The sequence below is a fragment of the Tamandua tetradactyla genome, unplaced genomic scaffold (genome assembly GCF_023851605.1).
Source record: "Tamandua tetradactyla isolate mTamTet1 unplaced genomic scaffold, mTamTet1.pri scaffold_73_ctg1, whole genome shotgun sequence".
Classification (NCBI taxonomy): Eukaryota; Metazoa; Chordata; class Mammalia; order Pilosa; family Myrmecophagidae; genus Tamandua; species Tamandua tetradactyla.
The window spans coordinates 974,585-997,717 of NW_027518403.1; the positions used below are offsets into that span (position 1 = coordinate 974,585).

General features: G+C 34.9%; 2 protein-coding genes across 8 annotated transcripts in view; both read left to right on the top strand.

Moving 5' to 3' along the window:
- The window catches only part of LOC143673270 (olfactory receptor 5D18-like), a 72,424-nt gene that overhangs the window by 27,237 nt on the left and 22,054 nt on the right, over positions 1-23,133 (top strand). The window contains exons 1-6 of one of the 7 annotated variants that reach the window (XM_077147571.1): positions 3,960-3,994; positions 5,216-5,285; positions 11,629-11,757; positions 16,115-16,209; positions 18,718-18,981; positions 20,580-20,712. The gene's annotated coding sequence lies outside the window, so the exon portion shown is untranslated. Of the gene's footprint in view, positions 1-1,925; positions 2,004-3,959; positions 3,995-5,215; positions 5,286-9,037; positions 9,225-11,628; positions 11,758-16,114; positions 16,210-18,717; positions 18,982-20,579; positions 20,713-23,133 lie in introns of those variants that run through there. The other 6 variants (XM_077147568.1, XM_077147573.1, XM_077147575.1 and 3 more) reach the window with 6 other exon arrangements.
- LOC143673269 (olfactory receptor 5D13-like) lies at positions 1,998-8,868 on the top strand. The gene is made up of 2 exons (XM_077147567.1): positions 1,998-3,994; positions 5,216-8,868. The coding sequence occupies exons 1-2, from the start codon at positions 3,966-3,968 to the stop codon at positions 6,156-6,158; spliced, it is 972 nt and encodes a 323-aa protein (XP_077003682.1). The 5' UTR covers positions 1,998-3,965; the 3' UTR covers positions 6,159-8,868.

Below are 23,133 nucleotides of genomic sequence, written 5' to 3' on the forward strand. Positions count from 1 at the left end.
GCATGCAACAGTGTAAACGAACCCATGAGACATTTACTGAGGCAAAATAAGGCAGAAACAAGAGAGCAAATATTTTATGATCTAATTAAAAAATACTTATAAGAAAATCGGGGCCTAAATTGTTAGCTTTTATAGCCATCACATTTAGTTCAGAGTGGTCATTCTTATTTCTGTTTGAGGGGCAGTTTTACATATGTATAATCTGGTATTTAGAGATAAGAATGAATCCAATCAGATTTTGATTAAGGTAATTCAGAATACATGTGTAAGGAAGACATTACCTGTATTTTAGAACTTCACCTAATCTTTGAGAACAAAGAAGGAACATTTTGTTATGTCCAGAACGTACATTTTGTGTTGCACAAAATCTAACTCAACCTGTCTGGATAGATCATTTAAACAACCCAAACACAGGGAGCCCAGAATAAGAATGAGAGCCTTTAATCATGTAAAGCTTAATGTAATGGCTGGATATATCCCAGAGTATACTAAGCAGATAATTAAAAAGTATTGGCAAGTCCCTTGACAGAAGAGATAAAAATTATGGAACTATTAAACTTTACCACCAGAGAGACCCTGGATACTGTGCCAAACATTCGGGGCACCCAAATCAATAGGCCAAGTCATTGATCTTGAGGTTTGCTCTTATGAACCTTATGTATGTAGCTGAGAAGCTACTTATAAGTATGACTAAAATTCATCTCCAGAGGACCTCTTTTGTTGCTCAGTTGTGGCCTTTCTCTCTATCTCTGCAAGTGAAACCGTTGCTCTTCTCCCTACATGGGACATGACATCCAGGGATGAAAACCTCCTTGGTCATGGGATATGACTCCCAGGGATGAGCCTGGCCCTGGCACTGTGGGGTCAGCAATGCCATCCTGACCAAAAGGGGGGGAAAGAAGTGTAACAAATAAAGTATCAGTGTCTGAGAGAGTACAAATAGAGTCAAGATACTACATTGGAGGCCACTCTTATGCATACTTCAGTTAGACATTGCTACCTATAATAATTTACCAAGCCCCAACAAAAGCATCCCTGCCAATCCTAAAAGATACCTAAGGCATTTTACAAGATTCTACAAAGGTCTCAGACACCAGGTTAGATTTCCAAAACCTACAACTTACAGGAGGGTCCCTGGACCAGACAAATCCTGAAATACAGAGAGGCCAGCACTTTCAGAACATCAACTATTTCCATCCCCCTATCTCATATTGTCAACAGCACTTTCCAACATGAAAAAGTAAGACTGGGCATAACCCAAATACCCTAAAGAGTGGGAGAAAGATCAAAGTTGATGGTGAAGTTATACAGAGAAAATCGAGATTAACAAATAAATATGAATGCTGAATGATTATACTGATATTTCTTTTAGTTTCCTGTACATTTGAGCAGCTAGAAATAAAAACCTAAAATTGCGGAATTGTAAGCTATACCAAATTCTGAAATCTATTTTACAGCTATTTGCTGTGATACCATGAAACTTATTGCTTTTGTGTATATATGTTATTTTAAGAGAAGGAGAAGGAGGAATATAATATAGAAGATAGAATTTAACAAATGAGTAGGACTGCTGAACCATTATACTGATATTTCTGTTGGTCTCTAGTGTCTTGGAGGAGGTAGAAGAAAAAATGAAAAATCATGGGACTGTAACCCATACCAAACTTTAAAATCTTTTCTATAACTACTTGCTAAAATGTACCTGGAAATTTTTTATTTTATATATATATACATAGGTTATATTTCACAATTAAAAAACTTAAAAAAATAAAATGCAAGGGAAAATGAGTGAAATTTATGGCTTGTTAAGACTAAACAAATGTAACTGTATAGCCTAAAAAATTTGTGAATAAACTAATATAAACAAAGAGATTTTAATTTACTTTTTTTTTAATTTTAGGGATGAAAAAAAGAAGTAAAGAGACAGAGAAAGAAAAAGAAAATGAGAGCAAAGGACATGGAAAAAAGGAGGGAAAGAAGAAGGGGGAAGGAGGGAGCCTAATGCGAGTAGAAGAATAATGGGTGGATGATATTATCACTGCGATTGCTAAAGTTAAAATCAGACAAATTTCAAATAATGCTTTCTCCTCAAGTTTCCTCATTCTTTCATATATCTGTTTCTGGAAATTTATTAGACATATGTAGGATTTTTTCTTTCTGATTCTTATTTTAAATCCTCCTTCATCTCATTATCTCTCTTTGCTGCATTCTGGATCAGTACCACACAGTTATCATGAAATTTACTGAGTTTTATAGTAACTGTTTTACCCTTCATGGACTGTTTTGGCAGTCTGGTGGAGACTATGAATGAATTCCTAGAAGCATACTTTAAAATAAATAATTAAAATACTTAGAATTGCAAAAATAATTATACCGATGTACAATGTACAATTAGCAAAATATTAAAAATGCAAATTTTCATTAGAGTAATAACCACGATTCACCAATCATGTATTAGAGAACAATATCTATATCCCTGTCTGTAGACTACTGACATTCAGAGATGGGGATGAGTATAAAAGTATTTTGGGGTAGTTTTTCATCTCTAAATGATATAATATATGTGAGCCTATGATCAAAAGTAGTGATAATAGTACTGTGGTTTATTGCTTACCTTCATAATTGAGGGACAAACTTAATTTCAGTGATAATTAAGTGAAAATAAGATGTATTTTTCCATCTTAATTAATTTGTACTGCCTTTTCATCGATTTTTCTTTCTTTATGTGATGCTATTACTCATCTCCATATTTTTCAAATAGTGATGGGCTTGTACATATTGTCTTGCCTTAGTTAACTATATCTATGGATACTATTTTACATTTTAAAATCTTCATGTTAAGTAATTTCCATATATCTTCTCATCTGTGGTTCCTTGACTGCAGTGCTCCTGAATTTGCTAAGTATATCTCCTGCCCATGAATTTCCTTATGTTTTAAATGAGGTCTTCCTCAATGGAGTTTACCTTCAGTGAAGATATATTTATGTAATTGCTCTTAAATTGTATTTTCTTGTGAAGAAGAGAACTTCACCTCAGATGCCTTAGATGAAATGGTGGAAACACAAGTTGAAAGGAAGCTGAGTCCCTATAAAACCCATTGTATTGCACCTAACTGCCCAATGATCAGAAATGCATTTTGGGCATTGTATGAGTAAGAAACAAACTTGTGTCTAGGTGTAAGTATCTTTACATGAATTTGTTAAGGCATGATGAATACAGTTACCATCTTTAATAGATATATTATTGCCTCCATATACCTTAATTTTTTGAGAGATATATTCTATTTCTTTTTCAGATTTAATAATCAATATACACAAACTGAGAGCACATTGCACATATTTGAAGATCAATGGAAATTTTTATTTAAGAAAACCAGATGTTAATGGGAAATGAAATTTACAATATATTGCTAATTTAAAAAGGAAAATATGCAATATAATGTTTTTTAAACTATAGCTAGATAATAAATATAACTCTATAAGGAAAAAAGAAAAATAAATAGAAGGAATGATAGTACTATCTCCAGATTTTTTACCTATAGCCAATTTTTTTCTTTCACAGTTCTGTATTCAGTGTGTTTCAAATTTTCTTAAATAGGAATGGAGTACAGTTGATGGGTTTTTATTCTCCAGTGCATTAGAAAAAATGGCATACATCCAAGATATCATATGGGACATAATTTCATTTAGTTGCATGATTCCCTTCAATAATACCCTATTGTACACCTCCCCAAGGCCTTAATAGTATATTTTTGTAATGGTTTGCTGTCAGGATTTGGCACTTAAGTCTGACTTTCTTGGCTATATCTGGGTTTTCTTAACATATTGGAAAAAGTCATTTATATGAAATGTGCAATGAAGTATACCTCTCACTCCTGCTATTATTTCCAGTTCTATTTCTATTAGTGGAATATTAAGCAGGAGCATTTCTGGAGTCCTTAATCTTAGCAAAGAAATCTTCAGCAAATGAATTACATAGGTGCTTTTGTATTTAGGTGAGTTGATTCATTTAATTTTCCTTTTCACTTTAGAATGAAAATACTGAGTTCTGATAATCTTTCCAGGAGACAAACACATGTGTGGCTAAGTTGCCATAATGCCTGCCTAGTTTGTCAAAGACAGAGATGCATTATATATTAATTCTTCCTTTCTTTCAAATGACATCCATCCTGGTAAACAGTGGTAGTGGATGGAAAGGCAGAGGGGATGTGTCAGAAATGGTGAGGATGGATTCAGATTACCATAAGTAAATGGGTGATGAAGGATAACCAGCTATCTCTTCAGTGAGTGACTAACATGATAGATATAAAGGGTATGATCAGATTGACTCTTGTGATCCCAAAGTTGTTGGGGCAAGGCTGAAGAACAGAGTAGAGAATGGGTTTGATGGGTTGCTGGGTTCAGAAAGAGTCCAGGGATTTCAATGTCTGTTATTTTCATGAAATCTAAGGGGAGGTTTTCTCTGAGAATTCAGGAATTCAACTGCTGCTCTATCTTGGCCTCCAGGAGCCCCTCGAACTCCTGGCAAGAATCAACCCCACACGTGTACGCATTTGACACCCCCTTGCAGAGAAATGTATAAGATTATGAACAACATCAGATGCACAGAATGATCTCATTCAAGTGGACATGTTAATGAACACCTGCTGATAAATGACATATTATGGAATGAAGAATAGCATATTAAAGGTTTCAAAATTAGTTTAACATGAGTGAAAATGTTCAGTATTCTTCTATAAGCCTCACTCTAGAATATGTTGAGAGGGTTAATAGTCACAAGGAAAGAACTGAAAAGGAAAACGGAACAACCCATTAAAGTAGTCCATTAGCTTAAGAGGTGAGGTAGGAAAGAAACCCTAGGTACTCATAGTTTGTATTTCCACCAATACAAGTACTTTTCAATAAACTCAGATTCTTGCAATGCCAGATTGTCAGTTCTCAGGAAGCCATCTGTTTCTGGTGATATTGAGTCTGATTATTTAAAATATAGTAGAATCTACTCACAATGTCATCTTCATTAATCCATTAGTACAAATCTTATTCCCTGTAGACTTGCATCCTTAATATATTCTAACTTTTGAAATAATGCAGCAGTGCCACCAAATGTTCACAACAACATTATTTATGGAGACATACTATACCTTTCAAAGGTCCTCATTTTATTGGCTTAATTCAATTTTTGTTTCTCTGGATCAACTTTCCTATTTTGTCCACAGGAACCAAGGAAATCAGAGTGCTGGAGCCACATTCATCCTCTTGGGGTTCTCAGAATACCCAGACCTACAGGTGCCCCTCTTCTTTTTATTCCTGACCATCTACACAATCAGTGTGGTGGGAAATCTGGGCATGATTGTCATCATCAGGATCAATCCTAAACTTCAGACCCCCATGTACTTTTTCCTGAGCCATTTGTCCTGTGTTGACTTCTATTACTCCACAGTGGTTACACCCAAACTCTTAGAAAACTTGGTTGTGGAAGACAGAAATATCTCCTTCACATGGCGCGTCATGCAGTTCTTCTTTGCATGCATTTGTGTAGTGACAGAAACATTCATGCTGGCAGTGATGGCGTATGACCATTTTGTGGCAGTTTGTAACCCTCTGCTCTACACTGTTGCAATGTCCCAGAAGCTGTGTTGTTTCTTGGTTGCTTCCTCATACTCCTGGGGTATAGTATGTTTCCTAATACTTACCTACTTTTTATTGGAATTATCCTTCATAGGGAATAATATCATAAATAACTTTGTCTGTGAACATGCTGCAATTGTGGCTGTGTCCTGCTCTAACCCCTACATTAGCCAGATTATCATTTTAGTGACTGCCACATTCAATGAAATCAGAAGCTTGATGATCATTCTTATTTCCTATGCTTTTATTTTTATCACTGTCATGAAGATGACTTCAACTGGGGGGCACCATAAAGCCTTTTCCACATGTGTCTCACACCTAACTGCCATTACCATCTTCCATGGAACTATCGTTTTTCTCTACTGTGTTCCTAACTCTAAAAGCTCATGGCTCATGGTCAAGATGGCCTTTGTCTTTTACACAGTGGCCATCCCCATGCTGAACCCTCTGATCTACAGCCTCAGAAACAAAGATGTGAAGACAATCATCCAGAAATTAATCCATGCCAAATTACTCTGCTACAAAATGTAAAGTTTGTTCAAGATGTACTTATTCATTTTCAAGAGCAACATGGGCAATCATCCAAGACTTCCAGTCATTTTAATTATTCAAAGTCCAATTTCAAATAGCAAAGCAGTAACTGTATCTAATGTAACTCCCAGTTGACTGATCACTCAACATCTGTTTAAAGTTGTATAAATTTACTGTAAAATCATAAGTAACAATTAAAGCCCAGGACATGTAAATTGTCTCTAGACTCAGAGTTTTTCATGTAAAGACTTTTGAGTTAGTGTACATAAGCATAAGGTTGTCCGGGGAAACCTCCTGTTCTTTTGAAATCATTCAGAGAATGGGTTTATAGTGATAATCTGAAAATGTATATCTTATTATGAATGAAGATACATCATAGTAAAATATAATAAACTAAGACCCAAGTTATTACAAACTGTATTTGCTCTCTATATATTAAAACAACAAAAATAAAATTTAAAAACTGAGTACTTTAGAAATCACTATCTATAACTAGAATTTGTTATTCATGACAACCTTAAGTTTTGTATAATTTTGCTATTGATAATTTGCTATTGGTGCATAACTAAAATAAGTAAAATTTCAATACTTTTATTATTCTTAAGAATAATAAAAATGAATAAGTACATCTTGAACAAACTTTACATTTTGTAGCAGAGTAATTTGGTATAGATTAATCTAGGTTAACTGGGTAGCTCTGTTAATATCAGCTGACACATCTGGTTCAATTTATCTAGTCTTGTCTCCACTGGTAAACTCACCTCTAGTCTATAGATCTACTTGTTGATTGGGCAGCAATTCCACATGAATTTGAGAATTTTTTTCCACTTTGAAAAATAGCTGCTTGAGTTTTGATAGGAATTGTCCTGAATCTCTAGATCACTTTGGATAGTACTGACAATTTAAGAATATTATGACATATAGTCTGTGAGCATAATATGCCTTTCCATTCATTAGGTCTTTCATTTTTTTCAGCAATGTTTTGTTTCCAGTGTACAGGTCTTTCACTTTCTTGGTTAAATTTACTGCTAGATATTTTATTCTTTTTAGAAGGTAATGTAAATGGAGTTATTTTCTTGTTTCATTTTCATATGGTTCATTGTTATTATATACAAATGCAACCAATTTTTCCATATTGATCTTTTTGTGCACTGCAAATTTGATGAATGCATTTCTTAGCCCCAGTACCTTTCTTTCAGAATCTTTGGGATTGTCTCTCTCCATATATAAAATCATGATATCTGTCAACATAGATAGTTTTACTTCTTCTTTTGAATTTGTCATAATAAGAAATTCAAATTGTAATTATTTCTGAAGTGTCGGGTTTCTAATTTTTATTTTTTGTTGTCATAATATACAGGGAGCAAATAAACTTTATGTAAACAAATAAAACCTAATCAAACCATATTTGCCTAATTACTCTGTGTACTGGTTTGAAAGGATGTATGTACCCTAGATAAGCCATGTTTTAATCAAAATTCCATTTCATAAAAGCAGAATGATCCCTATTCTATACTGTATACTTGAAACTGTAATCAGATCATCTCACTGGAGATGTGATTTAATCAAGAGTGGTTGTTAAACTGGATTAGATAATGACATGTCTCCACCCATTTGGGTGGGTCTTGAGAAGTTTCTGGAGTCCTATAAAAGGAGAAACATTTTGGAGAATGAAAGAGATTCAGAGAGAGCAGAGAATGCTGCAGCACCACAAAACAGAGAGTCCATGAGCCAGCAATCTCTGGAAATGAAAAAAGAAAATGCCTCTTGGGGAGCTTCATGAAACTGGAAGCCAGGAGAGAAAGCTAGCAGATGACACCGTGTTTGCCATCTGCCCTTCCAGCTGAGAAAGAAGCCCTGACTGTGTTCACCGTGGGCTTTCTCACTTGAGAGTGAAACCCTGAACTTGATTGGCCTACTTGAACCAAGGTATCTTTCCCTGGATGCCTCAGATTAGACATTTCTATAGATTTGATTTAATTGGGACACTTTCTTGGCCTTAGAACTGTAAATACCAACTTATTAAATTCCCCTTTTTAAAAGCCATTCTGTTTCCTGTATATTGCATTCTGGCAGCTAGTAAACTAGAACCCTCTGTCTAGGAAGTCTAGCATGACACTGAATAGCAGTGGTAAAAGTAAGGCATCCTTGTCTTGTTTTAGGTCTTAGAGGGAAACTTTCAGTTTTTCACCATAGGATATGATGTTAACAATGAGGTTTTTATAAATGGCCATCATCACATTGAGGTAGTTTTCTTGAGTTTCTTTATCATGAGAGGATGTTGAATTTTGTCAAACGCATTTTTGCAATAGTTGGAATGATCATGTTTTTTTTAGTTTTCCTCCCTTCATTTTTATTAATGTGATATGTTATAATGATTGATTTTACTGTGTTGACTCACCGTTGTATTCTTGGGATAAATCTCACTTGGTAATATGTGCATAATACATTGAATATGTTCTTGGGTTCAGTTTTCAAGGATTTTTATTATTTTTAAATCATATTCATGAGCAGTATTGGTAGACATTTTTCTTTTCCTAAAGTATCTTTATCTGACTCTGATCAGACTATTGCTGACATTAAAGTATGAATTAGAAAGTGTTCCCTCCTCTAAATTTTTTAGAAAATTTGAGGATTGGCATTAACTCTGATTTGAATGCTTGTTAGAGTTTATCAGTGTAATAATCACTCTGTCACAGTTTTTTCTTAGTTGGGAGGTTTATGTTTACTGATTCATTATGTTTATTTGCTATTGGTTTGTTGAAATTTTCTTTTTGTGTCAGTTTAGATGATTTGTGTGTTTCAAAGAATTCTTTATTATTCATAGATAATGAAATTATTATCTATTATTAGATAATAATTAGCTGAATTAGTTCATAGATAATGAAAATTACTTTCATAATACTCTCTTATCATCCTTTTTATTTCTGTTAGATCACTAACAATGATTTACTTTCATTTCTAATTTTAATCAATTGTGTCTTCTATGTGTTTTTTTTTCAAGTGATGATATTAAAGCCTAAATTTCACTCTGATTGCTGCCTGTGTTAGATCCCATACACTTTGGTATGTTGTGTTTTCATTTTCATTCATCCATATTCATATTCAACTTTCAATTGCGATTTCTTCTTTGATCTATTTGATGTTTAATAGTGTGCTGTTTAATTTTCACACATTTAGTATTTTCCAGTTTAGCTTCTCTTGTTGATTTCCAGCTTCATTTCATATTAGTCTTAGAAAATTCATGGTATTATTCCAAACATTGATTGAGATTTGTTTTGAGATTTAGTATATGATATATCCTGGAGAATGATTTCTGTACACTTGAGAATAATGAGTTTTCTGATGTTCATGTGTGGAGAGTTTTATATATACTTGTTAGGTCTAGTTGATTTATACTGATGTTCAAGTCCTCTATTTTCTTATTGATCATCTGTCTAGATAGCTTAATCACTATTGAAATTGACACATTGAAGTCTCCTGCTATTACTCTAGAATTGTTTATTTCTCCCTTAAGTTATGTCAATGTTCAGTTGCTACCTTCTGGAACTCTCTTGTTAGGAAATATATTTTTATAATGTTATATGTTTTGATGAATCAACCCTCTATTCAATATATAATTTGTGATTATATATTGTATCTATATAATTTAAAATGTCTTGTAGCAACTGTGACTTAAAGTGTATTTTGTCTGATGTGAATATATCTACCTCAACTGTCTTTTGGTTATTTTCATGGAATATCTTTTTCCAACTTTTCATGTTCACCTTATTTGTGTCTTTGGAACTAAAGTGACTCTCCTGTAGATAACATAGAGTTAGATCATGATTTCTTTTTCTAAATCTATTCTGAAAAACTGTTCTTTTGTAAATGGAAATTTTAATAAATTTTCATTTTAAAAAATTATTGATGTCATGGCTTACTTCTAATGTTTTGCTGTTCACTTTTTCTATGTCTTATGTCTTCATTGTCCCTCATTTCCAATATTACTGACTCTATTTATACCTACTTGACCTTTTGTAGTCAACTATCTTGCATAATTTCTCATTCCTTTGGGTATATTTTAGATAATTTATTTGAAGGTATCATAGGCTGTTGACTGTGGATGAGACAGAGGTCACATGCTCACTGCAGAGATACAGCAAAGCTGTCTCTGTGGGAAAAGGCATCTGATGTCCTGAAATGGCTAAAATGTTTCAAAGCTGCTTGAGTCTGTGAAACTTTTTGACTCATCCAGTCACAAGGAAGCAGATGGTTCAGCCCAAGCTTCCTCCTTCCCCATTCTTTAGTTACATTTTTTACTTTCTTTATCTTGCAGCCCTATAAAATAAACAGTGCTGAACCTCTCAGAGTCTTTGAGTCTCCATCCGAGCTGAGTACCACCTGGTTCCATCTTTAACTACATCTTTGTCTCCTGTGTTCCTTTCTCAATTTCCCCTTGCCTCACACCTCCCTTCAGTCCTGGCACTGAGCTGCACTGGTCATGGCAATGGGGCTCATATTTAATATACTAAACTTATATCTTGTTGGAAGCAATATCATTCTTACTTCAATAGCATATATAAGTCATGCTTTCATACCTGTCTGGGCTTTTTTATGTTGTTTTAATCATGAAATTTCTTTTTAGACTGTATGTCCAAAAACAAAGATTTATAATATTTTATGTACTTGTATTATAGTAATATAAAAAGTAAAATGAAAGACTTACTAACTAAAAATACAATAATATTGACATTTATATTAACTCATGCATCTCCCTTTATTGGAGATCTCTATTTCTTCATATAGCTTCAATTTCCCATTTTTTTCCTTTCCTTTTAATCTGAAGAACTCATTTTAGTGTTTTTTTCTAGAACAGAGATAGGGGTGAAAAGCTCCTTCAGCTTTCATATACTCAGGAATGCTTTAATTTTTTCCTCATTTTTAGAAGGAGAGTTTTATTGGGTATAGAATTCTTGATTGACAGATTTTTTTTCCTTCAACACTTTAAATATGTTGAAATAATTTTTGGTTTCACCTCACACATAAATGAACCAAACTTGAATCCATGTCTATAATTTGCTCAGGTGATAATAAAATTAACACAGTACCAGATCAAAAGAGGTATACACTTGGTCTAGGCTGTGTTGAATAATGTTCTTATTCAAAATTCAAAGTTTTAGATGTCACTAATGTAGGGTACCAACATGTGAATGTAAAACAAGGGCAAAAAGAGGGGGGTTGCTCCTTTTGGTTTGTTTTTGTTCCTATAAGATAAGATACAGCAATGACTCTTAAGTTTTGCTATGGAGAAAAATGTCATTGCAGCTGGAACTTGCTTCTTTTCCACAATATTCATCAATTTGATCATGTAACTGCATTTCCTTCAAGTTTATGGTTGCATAGAATTTTTTTAATGAATATGAATATATCAATTTAGATTAGATTATTGTTCTGAATATGTATATCTTTCCCTCTACTTACTCCACAGGGGAATTGAAATTCCATTTTCAACTGGGAATGTTAGTGTACATAAAATGAGTAGAGACTTGCAATGTGCTGGTTTATTTCTGCTTGCCCTCCTCTGCTTCTGCCATCATTATAAGAGACTATACCTCAGGTATGCTACTACTCTCAGAAGAAATAGAGTGGACCATGGCCATCCTCACTGACACTTTACCTAAAGTGTAACACAGTAATATCAACTTACCCCTAAAGTTTTATGATCAAGAAACCTATATTTAATTTTTTCATTAAGATTTTAAGATATTCTACTATGCAGCAGAAGCTTAATGACATAGAAATTGGTAACTGAAGTGAAAAACTGCTATAAAACAAACAAAATAAACATAAAACAGATCTGTGGCCTTTACTGTGGGTCAGTCAGCAGCTGGTGAGGAAACATGGAAGAGAAGGAATCTGGAATGTATAAACCAATGCCTTACAATATATTTTTATAAGTAGAAGTTCATTATTTTAGTGAAAACAAATGTATTAATCTTTTCTTTATGGGGAGTATTTTATGTATGCATGTTTGTGTGCATAGATGTATATCTTGTTTAAAAAATCCTTTCCCATACTGAAGCGTATTCTGAGGCACATTAGCTTATAAAAGTTATGTTTAAGCTTGAGTATGTATTTCCCTTTGTCATTTTATTACTATTCTAGTTGCTGTATCATTTTGATGTATGGCACAATAAGGATATTCAATGATCCCACCTGCATTAGCTGAGAAGCATTCCCCACAGATCTCTAGTGTAATCTCCAATACAAAGCATTCAATTTAGCAAAGCCTATTTCTGGACTCATGTTCCACTGCACTCTTAATTGTTCCTTACAACAATATCACATTGAATTATTTAACATATGTGTTGGTTTGAAAGGATGCATGTACCCTAAAAAGCCATGTTTTAATCCCAATCCTATTTTGAAAAGGCACCCATTTCTTCTGATCCCTATTTAATACTGTATGAGGCTATAATTAGATCATCTCCCTGGAGATGTGACTCAATCAAGAGTGATTATTAAACTGGATTAGGTGGAACATCTCCACCCATTCAGGTGGGTCTTGATTTGTTTATGGGAATACTATAAAAGAGAATACATTTTGGAGAAAGTGAGAGATTCTGAGAGAGAAGAATGACATAGTCATGAGAACCAAAGAGTCCACCAACCAGGGACCTTTGGAAATGAAGAAGGAAAATGCTTCCTGGGGAGCTTCATGAAACAGGAAGCCAGGAGAAGAAGCTGGCAGATGATGCCATATTCGCCATGTGCCCTTCCAGATGAGAGAGAAACCCTGACCATGTTCACCATGTACCTTTCCAGATGAGAGAGAAACTCTGACTGTGCTTGCCATGTGCCTTTCCATTTGAGAGAGAAACCCTGAACTTCAACGGCTTCCTTAAACCAAGTTATTTTTCCCTGTATGCCTTAGATTGGACATATCTATAGACTTGCTTAATTGAAACATTTCCATGGCCTATAGACTGAACTTGCAACTTATCAAATTCCCATTTTTAAAACCCTTCTGTTTCTGGTATATTGCATTCTGGCAGCTAGTAAACTATAACAGATTTTGGTACTGGAGAGTGGGGTGCTGCTGCAATTTGCAGATATCAAACATGTTGGAACATTTTAAAAGGATAAGGGGAAGAATCTGGAGGAGTTATGGAGAGGCCTGATAGAGAAGGCCTAGAATGCTTTGAAGAGGCTGTTGGTAGAAATGTGAACTCTGAAGATACCTGTGACCAGGCTCTAGACAGAAATAGGTGTGTGCTATTGCAGACTGGAAGGAAGGCAATCCTTGTTTTAAAATAACAGATATTCTGGCAAAATTGACTAGTGGCTTTGACTGGAAGACCAATTTTAAAAGCCATGAACTTGGATATTTAGCAGAAGAGATTTCCAAATTAAATGTGGAAAGTGCAGCCTTGTTTCTCCTCACAGCTTATAGTGAAATGCAATAGGAAGGAGATAAGCTGAGAACTGAACTCTTGGGTGCAAAGAAACTAGAAATTGGTATTCTGAAAAATTTTGAGCCTCCAGGAAGGGAGACACCAGAGAATAGTGCCCCACATAAGGTCTTGGCCAAATGTGAAACCAGCCAGCCATTTCAGAGAAAGCCAGGATTGGACATGGAGTATCCAGGAAGGATTTGTGGAAACTCCTATATCTGATGGGCATGATCCAAGGCTACTGCATAGAAAGCCAATGAGAGTGTTGTGGGACCTGTATAAACAGAGTTGCTGTCAGTCTGGACTGGGGGGTTCCGAGAAGGGATACATTGGAGGAAAAATAACTTCAGAGGCAAAACCATTGAGACTGAGGTCTGAGGTCAAGAAGATTTGGGCCAGGAGAGCAGACCCACCCAAGCCCATGAGTTCAAGTTTGCCCCAGATGCAGAGGATGGGCCTTCCAGCTTCTCACAGTGGAAGAGTCATGTCACTTCAGGCCTTGGAGAAGGCAAAGCACATTCCTTGGGGCCTGGGGAGAGCCTGGCTGCCACCACATGGAAGGGTTGAGTGTGTGCCCTAGAGATGGCACAGAGCCTGGGTACAGCCATGATCCTTGGAGAGGTGGAGCCAAGAAAAAGTTGGTCTCCCTAATATCCCTCAAGTTTGCATTTGGAAAGAGGCAGGTCTCTGTACAGGCCTTTGGAAAGGGTGAGACTGCTGCTTTCTAAATCCCCAAAGATAAATGACTCTGAAAGCTTGAAATCTAATGGTCTTTGCCCTACAGGTTTTTGAAACTGTACGGGTCCAGTGACCCCTGTGTTTCTTCCTCCCTATGGAAATGTGCATATGTATCCTGTGACTGTTCCTCCTTTGTATGTTGGCAGCAAATAACTTGTTTTGAGTTTTTACAGTTCCAGAATCAGAGGAGAACTTTGATTTTGAACACACCAGGTCTGCAACTAACTTTGAGATTTTGTACTGGTTTTAACCTTTTATTATATTTGTAATGTTACAGGAATAGCTTAAGTTTTCTGATATTGTGATGGAATGGATGTATTATGTATTTGGGAAAAACATATCTTTTTTAAGGTCCAGAGGGTGGAATGTGCTGGTTTGAAAGGATGTATATACCCTAAAAAGCCATGTTTAAATCCTAATCCCATTTTGTAAAGGTAGCTGCTTCTTTTAATCACTATCCAGTACTGTATGTTTGAGACTATAATTAGATCATCACCCTGAAGATGTGACTCAATCAACTCTTGATTGTTAAACATTTGGGTGGATCTTGATTAGTTTATGGAATCTTATAAAAGAGGAAATATTTTGGAGAAAGCAAGAGATTCTGAGAGAGCAGGACATCATAGCCATGAGAAGCAAAGAATCCACCAGCCAGCAAACTTTGGAAATGAAGAAGGAAAACATCTCCAGAGGCGCTTCATGAAACAGGAAGCCAGGAGAAGAAGCTAGCAGAGGATGCCATATTCACCATGTGTCCTTCCAAATGAGAAAGAAACTCTGACTGTGTTTGTCATGTGTCTTTCCACTTGAGAGAGAAATCCTGAATTTCATCAACCTCCTTGAACTAAGCTATTTTTCCCTGGATGCCTTAGATTGGACATTTCTAAGACTTGCTTATTGGGGCATTTCTATTGCCTATAAACTGTGAACTTGCAACTTATTAAATTCCCATTTTTAAAAGCTTTCTGTTTCTGGTATATTGTGTTCTGGCAGCTAGTAACCTAGAACACCATAGATTTAAACTAGTCTTGATTTTTTTTTTTTATCAAACAAAGCCTTATGATTTCATTTTCCCCTGAATATTTTATCAAATCAAAGGGAAATACTAATAATGATAATAAAAACAATTTGATTTTTTATTGGAATTGAATGGATTGAATAAAATGTATCTGGGAAGAATGGTCACACTTATAACATTGATTCTCTTTAACCTGCAAATATAGTAGAACTCTATTTAGGTACAATTTAAATTCCCTTAACATATTTTTGTAATTATAAATTTAGAGAAATTAAACAATTTATTATGATTTGTTCTTAGGTATCTCTTATATTTAATACTATTATAAGTATTTTATTTTTTTAAATTTTAATTTTTATGATGCTCATATATAAACATACCATTAATTCTTATATATTTTTTATTTATCTAGCAACCTTGGAAATCTCTTATCTGAGTATTATTTTAAATTGTTTCTGTAAAATGTCATATACTATGAAAAAATGATTTAATGTTTGTTTTTGTTTTGCTATAAATATTCTCTTCCTGTCTATCTATGCTTATAGGTACCAATAAGTTTACCCAATCATGCTGTTTAAAATTTTCAGTATGATTGTCAAAAAAAGAAAGTTGACAATATCATCTTATGTTTTCAAAAAGAAATAATTTGTTTCACTATTAAGTATGAAGTTTTTATATATCATGTGAATCAACTTAATCAAATTAAGAAATTCACTTCTAATTTTAATTTTCTAACCACTTTTTTTCTTTTTTGGTATGGGCAGTCTCCAGGAATCAAATCTGGGTCTCCTGTATGGCAGGCAAGAATTATGCAACTGAGCCACCACTGCACTGCCCCTTCTAACCACTTTTTAATCAGGTACTGGTGTTGAATTTTACCAGAAATTGATCCTAAAAATATTTATATGATCATGTCTTTACTTTTTTAATCTACTAGTTGTTGGAGGTGTTACATTCATTGATTGCTAATTATAATCATGAACTGCTTATCTAAAGATGTAGGAAGACACTATTCAGAGGTTTCTTCTACATGGACCTCTGCTTTTGCATTCCAGCATATTTTTGTCTATCTGCTAAAGATATATATATATGTATATATATAGAGATAGATATACATATACAGATATATATATGTATCAATACTCTATATATACTTTATATATGTATATATATTGTCTACATCTATTTTGATAACTGTTTCTGTATCTGTATCTATATATTTATATCATATATATCTATATCTATTTGAGTACAGAAACATAACTGCAGCTCTAGTAACTGCAATTAGCTTTGGTTTATGCAGACTGAATTCCAGAAAAATAAAAACTTACAAAATTTATTTAGTTACCACAGCATGGAACCCTAGGCATGCCACTTCATTTTAACCATATAACCATCAGTACACATTATCAAATATGTATGATGAACAGATATTTTTTATTTATTTGAAAAATTGGTGACTCCTAGATAATATTTTGTGGCCTTCAACTGACAATAAATGTCCTAAATATTGTTCCCCAGTGTGGCAATATAATTTCCTTAGTGAGGCCTTATGCCCCTGTGAAGCAAGAAAGGTACTAAAGCTAAAGTATTAGTTTTTGAATTTATCTTTAGTTTCTTAGAATATCAACAAACCATTAATATCTGAGCACATTCCTCCAAGTTTTTCTGTGAAAGAGTAGATAAAATAGAGGTGTTCCAAAACCCTTGAGGAATACTTTGCTGAAAATACAGGACTTTTTAAAGAACTAAACCCAAACAGAGTTTAGATTTGTCCACTACAGGGACAGTGTTCTAGTTTGCTAGCTGCCAGAATGCAACACACCAGAGATGGATTGGCTTTTAATAAAAGGAGATTTATTTTGTTAGCTCTTCAGAGAAAAGGCAGCTAACTTTCATCTGAGGTTCTTTCTTACATGGAAAGGCTCAGGGTAATTTCTGCTGGCCTTCTCTCCAGGCCTCTGGGTTCCAACAACTTTCCCCAGGGTGATTCCTCACTGCATCTCCAAAGGCCTGGGCTGAACTGCGAGTGCTGAGACGAGTATGCTGAGCTGCTTGGGCTGTGTTATGTTGCACTCTCTCATTTAAGCACCAGCCAATTAGGTCAAATGTCATTCATTGCAGCAGGCACACCTCCTAGCCAACTACAGATGTAATCAGCAACAGATGAGGTTCACGTACCATTGGCTCATGTCCACAGCAACAGAAGTAGGTGCCTTCACCTGGCCAAGTTGACAACTGAATCTAACTACCACAGACAGAATGAAAGAAAAAAATATTTAGAAGCAGAATATAGATCACCTACATGCAGAGCAAAGCTGCTGATGACAGTACTAAAGTCAGCAGAAGAATGGTTGCAGTATTAGGAACTACAGGGGTTGATGCAACAATAAATTTATTTACCTCCGTATGATCTTATACAAATTAAAATAGTGATTGACCATTCTTTTTTATCTTAAATCAAGTTTACCTTCATTTTTTTTACTGGAAGTATTATGGAGTGAGCATCCTTGTTTTACTTTTTTTTCTAGTCCTTTTATAACTGGTTTTATTTCTTCTCATGAGCTCATGACAAATGAAACTGTTTTACACATGCCCATGCTACCCTTTTGGTAAAATGTTTTGTTGTTGTTGTTGTTCTATTACCTCAAATTAATCCAGTATCATTCTCTAGAGCCCCAAAAGATGGACCAGTTTCATTGTACTTTGAGGGCTTTTCCAGCTTGGTGTGATACTGCCACTCTCTACTGTGTTCCCTGTTTTTTTTTCAGAAGGCCTGTAGTAACCACATCATATGCCTTTTTCTTCCCAGGAGCTCCTCAAACACCTTGTGGAGAACAGAATATGGTAGCCTTTATGTTGTGTGACAAGTCACACTCCAAAGTTTTTATAGGAAAATTAGAAAAATTAAAAAAAAATACCTGTCCCACAGTCAGAAGACCCATCCATATGGGAATTGTGAAGGAAAAGAAACATGTACATAGAAACAATACTGACCCAAAATATGAACATCTTGTTTTGATATATCAGAAGAAACAAACTGAGAAATTCCTAAGTAAATTGCAATGAAAGTATCACTTAAAATCATACATAACACCAGTATCAGCAGTTCCCAACTCTGAGTTTCCTTAAAAACATAAATTTTATTCATTAGTTTTCTGGATTTTCCTTTTTCCCTGAGTCTCCTTGAGTCTTTCTACAAGTGCTCTTTAATTGTTCTTTCTTCTGTCTTCTTGTGATAACAAATAGTTTTCCCTTCTTCCTTTTCTCTCTTCATAAATTGGTCAGGGTAGAGGTTATTCCTTTTAGTAAAGAGTTTTAGTAGAATGAGTTTACATTTCTTCTTTTCCTTTTTGTTCTTCTCTAGATCATCCCAAAACTGAAGAGCTGCTGCTAAGATCTGAGTAATAGTCTGTCCTTGCCCTCCTTCCACCATTTCCCTAACTTCAGTTTGAATAGTTGGCAAAAAAGGCAAGACCAAGTTTGCAGAATCTAGAGTATGATTTTGACCTTCCCTGATCGATGCTAGTGAGTTTTGAGAAAGCTTCACCAAACCGCTGATGGATATGAATGAGGACTGACCCATCTTCTAGGTTTCCTGCTACAACTTCTGTTAGCTCACCTTTTGTGGGTAAGCTTCAAGTATTATGGTCAACAAGCCCTATTAATGGGCCTCTATCATGACTTAGCACCTTCATTATTTAGAGTGGTGGAAAGTCAGCTTATTTCTGTTTGGGTCATCCTCTGGTCCCTGACACGTTTTCTCCATCAAATGAGCAAAGTCTGATGAACGTTGGGTTCCCCACAACAGCCAGTACACAACCGCATGTGGATCTGTAAACTGAAAAACAATGCTGCTGAATACTTCTGAAAAATTCTGTGGGTCTTCTTGAGGTACAGGAAAAGAAGACTTTAGATGAGTGATATCAGCTAGTGAGAAAAACACATGCATTCCTTTTGTGCCATTTGCTCCCTGAGTGGTCTGGGTAGTTTCTCAATGGCAACAGTTTTGCTGGTTACCAGAATTAAAAGTGGAATAGGTGTTAAATATGAAATGGAAATCTGTAAATGAGGAGAAACCTCCCAAATCTCTTCTCTTTTGCTAGCTACTGGAATGCAATATACCAGAAACAGAATGGCCTTTTTAAAAGAGGGGATTTAATAAGTTGCTAGTTTACAGTTCTAAGGCCAAGAAAATGTCCCAATTAAGACAAGTCTATAGAAATGTCCAATCAAATGCATCCATGGTCATGATACCTTGGTTCAAGAAGGCTGATGAAGTTCAGGGTTTCTCTCTCAAGTGAGAAGGTACATGGCAGGTACAGTCAGGACTTCTCGCTCAACTGAAAGGGCACATGGCAAACATGACATCATCTGCTAGCTTTCTCTCCTGGCTTCCAGTTTTGTGAAGCTCCCCAGAGGCATTTTCCTTCTTTATATCCAAAGGTCACTGGCTCATGGACTCTGCTTCATGGTGCTGCAACATTCTCTGCTCTTTCCAAATTTCCTTTATCCAAAATGTTTACTGTTTTATAGGACTCCAGAAACTCATCAAGACCCACCCAAATGGGTGGAGACATGTCATCACCTAATTCAACTTAACAACCACTCTTGATTAAATCACATCTCCAGGGAGATGATTTGATTGCAGTTTCAAACACACAGCATTGAGTAGGGATTATTCTACCTTTATTTATGTATTTCCACTGGTAATTAGCTTATACTTGCAGAAAGTTTTCATTGTGCTTTATTGCATAGAAAGTTATAGACAATTATAAATACCACAGAGAGTTAAATGTATGGGGGATGATTCATTTTCTGCTTCAAATTAGCAATGCAGGCTTGGAATACTCACAATAGCTCACATAATGCTAATATCTAGAAATGTATTTTCTTTTGGAAATTGCATTCAATGTCTAAGCAGATATTAAACTCTCATGCTAGTGTCATTTCTATTTCAAAAAACAAGTGAGTTAATGCATACAAAATTGTTTCCTAAATTACACTTTGGATTTGGAAATTATGTCAGATGCTGATTTTCATGCATTCATTTCACATTTTTTAAATATATACCTGGGCACTGAGTTAGATACTTACAATGCAGAAATGCAATATGTTAAAGGGGGGAGTAAAAACTGCAGTAAGGAGATACCTAAAGAAAGTAATAAATCAAATCTTAAAATTATTACTATGATTGAAGTATGTCCTTATGTTGCTCTATTTCTGCAGCATCTCTATGCATGGGGAGAAGGGCATCTGAATCACAGCAACTCCACATCATGACTTTGTGACCTGAGAAAATATACTCTGTATGCCTTGTTTACTTCATTTGTGAAATGGATGAATTATCTGGAAATACCATGTGAGTTTTCATGCATAGTAAATGAGCTACTATATAATTACCAATTAAGAACTTAGAAATGTTAACTACCCCGTACACACATAGCCATATGCACTGAAAAGCAATCTGGTGAATGTGTGGTCTACTGAGGGCAAAAGAAGACATTGAGAAATTGCTTATATATTTACACCATTCAGGTCAGAGATGATGGTGTCATGGCATAAGATGATGGTGGTTTTGGTGTTGGAGGTGAGCAGATTAAAGGAGCCTATTCAGGGTGAATGTTAACAGTTTTAAAATAAATATTTTAATTTGGAACAATTTCAGATACACAAATTAGTTTCCAATATCATGCAGTGATTTCCAATACACCCTTCCTCCAGTGAGCCACATACATCTTTCATCATCATCACACATCAAAATAGCAAAGAAACAGTGATACATTACTATTATCAAACATCAGACTTTATTAGATTCCACCAATTCCACAAATTTTTCCATTAATTCTACTTCTGTTCCAGGATGCAATCCAGTGTACAACATTATATTTACTTACCATGTCTCCCCAGTCTCCTCTGGTCTGTGACAGTTTCTCACTCTTTTCTTGTTTTACATGATCTTGATAATTGTAAGAAGCACTAGCTAGACATCTTGTAGAATATTCCTAAATCTGAATTTATTGATGATTTTCTGATATTAAACTGATGTTATGAGTTTTGGGGTAGAATATCACAGGGGTAAAGTGCCATTCCCCTCACATCACACCAGCATGTAAGGAACACATGATGTTCACATGACATCATGGTGATGTCACAATCACTGCTTGGTTATGCTAGTGCTTACCAAGTTTCTCCTTTATAAATTTGTGGAATTTGGAATGTAATTGACAATAAAAATGTCTGGATTGTTCCTTCTTTTCAAACTCTATAGTTTATATATACTTAAATGAATATGCATTATTCCTATAATTCAATTTTGAAAAGAAGCTTATGAATTTGGTGATGTACTGATCCCTAAGGAATTAGAAGAAAATGCATCCACTGCAATGACACCAGAGAATATGTCAACAACCAATTCCTAGGTTGCATCCCATTGAGTAGTACTCCAGTTATAATTCTGCACCATCTTTATCTCCAAGCTCATGGAGGCAGATATTAGTGACAGAGATTGGCAGAATTTAGACTGTTAATTCAGCTTTCCATTGTTTCTTAGCACTTCCTGAAATTTCTCATATCCTAGAAAATGTCATTTTGCTGGTTCACTTGTTGAAATATACTATTTCTATTATAAACATCAAAACTATTATCTTATAAGATCATTGATGTCTGAGAAGAAAAATGACTGGAATTCATCAATAATAAAGAGAAACTCTAATTAAATTAAACAAGAACATTTGGCTTCAGGTCAATTCATTTCTTTTTTTAATTCAAGTAGAAAACTTGGAGTTCCAGCTCATGCAGATTAATCAGGAAATGAAATGTCACTTTTTAGGTTTGGATACATTTTAGTCTTCACTAGTATAACATGAAATTTTGTGGGGATTCAATTTTGTAGTATAAAAACTGGCAGCAGTGGCAGTATTAAGGAACAGTAGAGGAAAGATGCAGAAAATATATAAGGATGTTTGTTGAGTTTAAAACTCTGAGGTCTAGTGTCAGTTTGCATTCAAGTCTAATCCTAAACCATGGGTTTCAACAAATTCATTTTAAGTTGTTCAAGTTAAATAACCAAGTATTTTCCTGTGTATTTTTTTGCTTTTGAAAAATATAAATCTTTTTGTTATTGTTATGAGTGTCAACATACCACAGTGGTAGTAGCAATCCCCAAACTGCAGGAGGATGGCCTAATAAAAGCATGTTATTTGTTCAAAAGTTGAAGGGAAACTCATTGATTAAATAGTGAGGACAATCAGGAAAAATTCTCATTCTGGAGTTAAGAGAGAAATCTCATTTTCCTTGGATTCTGGAAAAAGGCCATGCCGGGTATGATAGAGAATCACATGACCTTTGATAACTTTCCCCTGCTGTGTTAAAGCTAAGGAGTCTGGCAAGGAGTCTGGTCAGGAGCACAGGGAAAACATAAGTGGATCTAACTGGGTGATATTTTTGTGCAGAGGAACAAATGGGGTGGCCAACACATAAGAGTTTTACAGAGTCAAACATCTTCAAGAAGATATGGAAGGATTATTCAGTTATATTAATATAAACTTGGAACATCAATGTGCCCATATAACAAGAAAACACAGGTTAATTTCAGCAAAAGAAATCAGCATTTTCGGAGGACAGTGATGATTATTTTAGGTCAAATGAAATAAATGCATATTCTGTATTTTTGTAGTCTGTATAGTTAAACCATGCACAAGTGTGTGCAAATATATATGTAGAAAAGAAAAAAGGAATATAATAAATGTTAGCCTAACTTATCCCTGAATAGTTGTATATT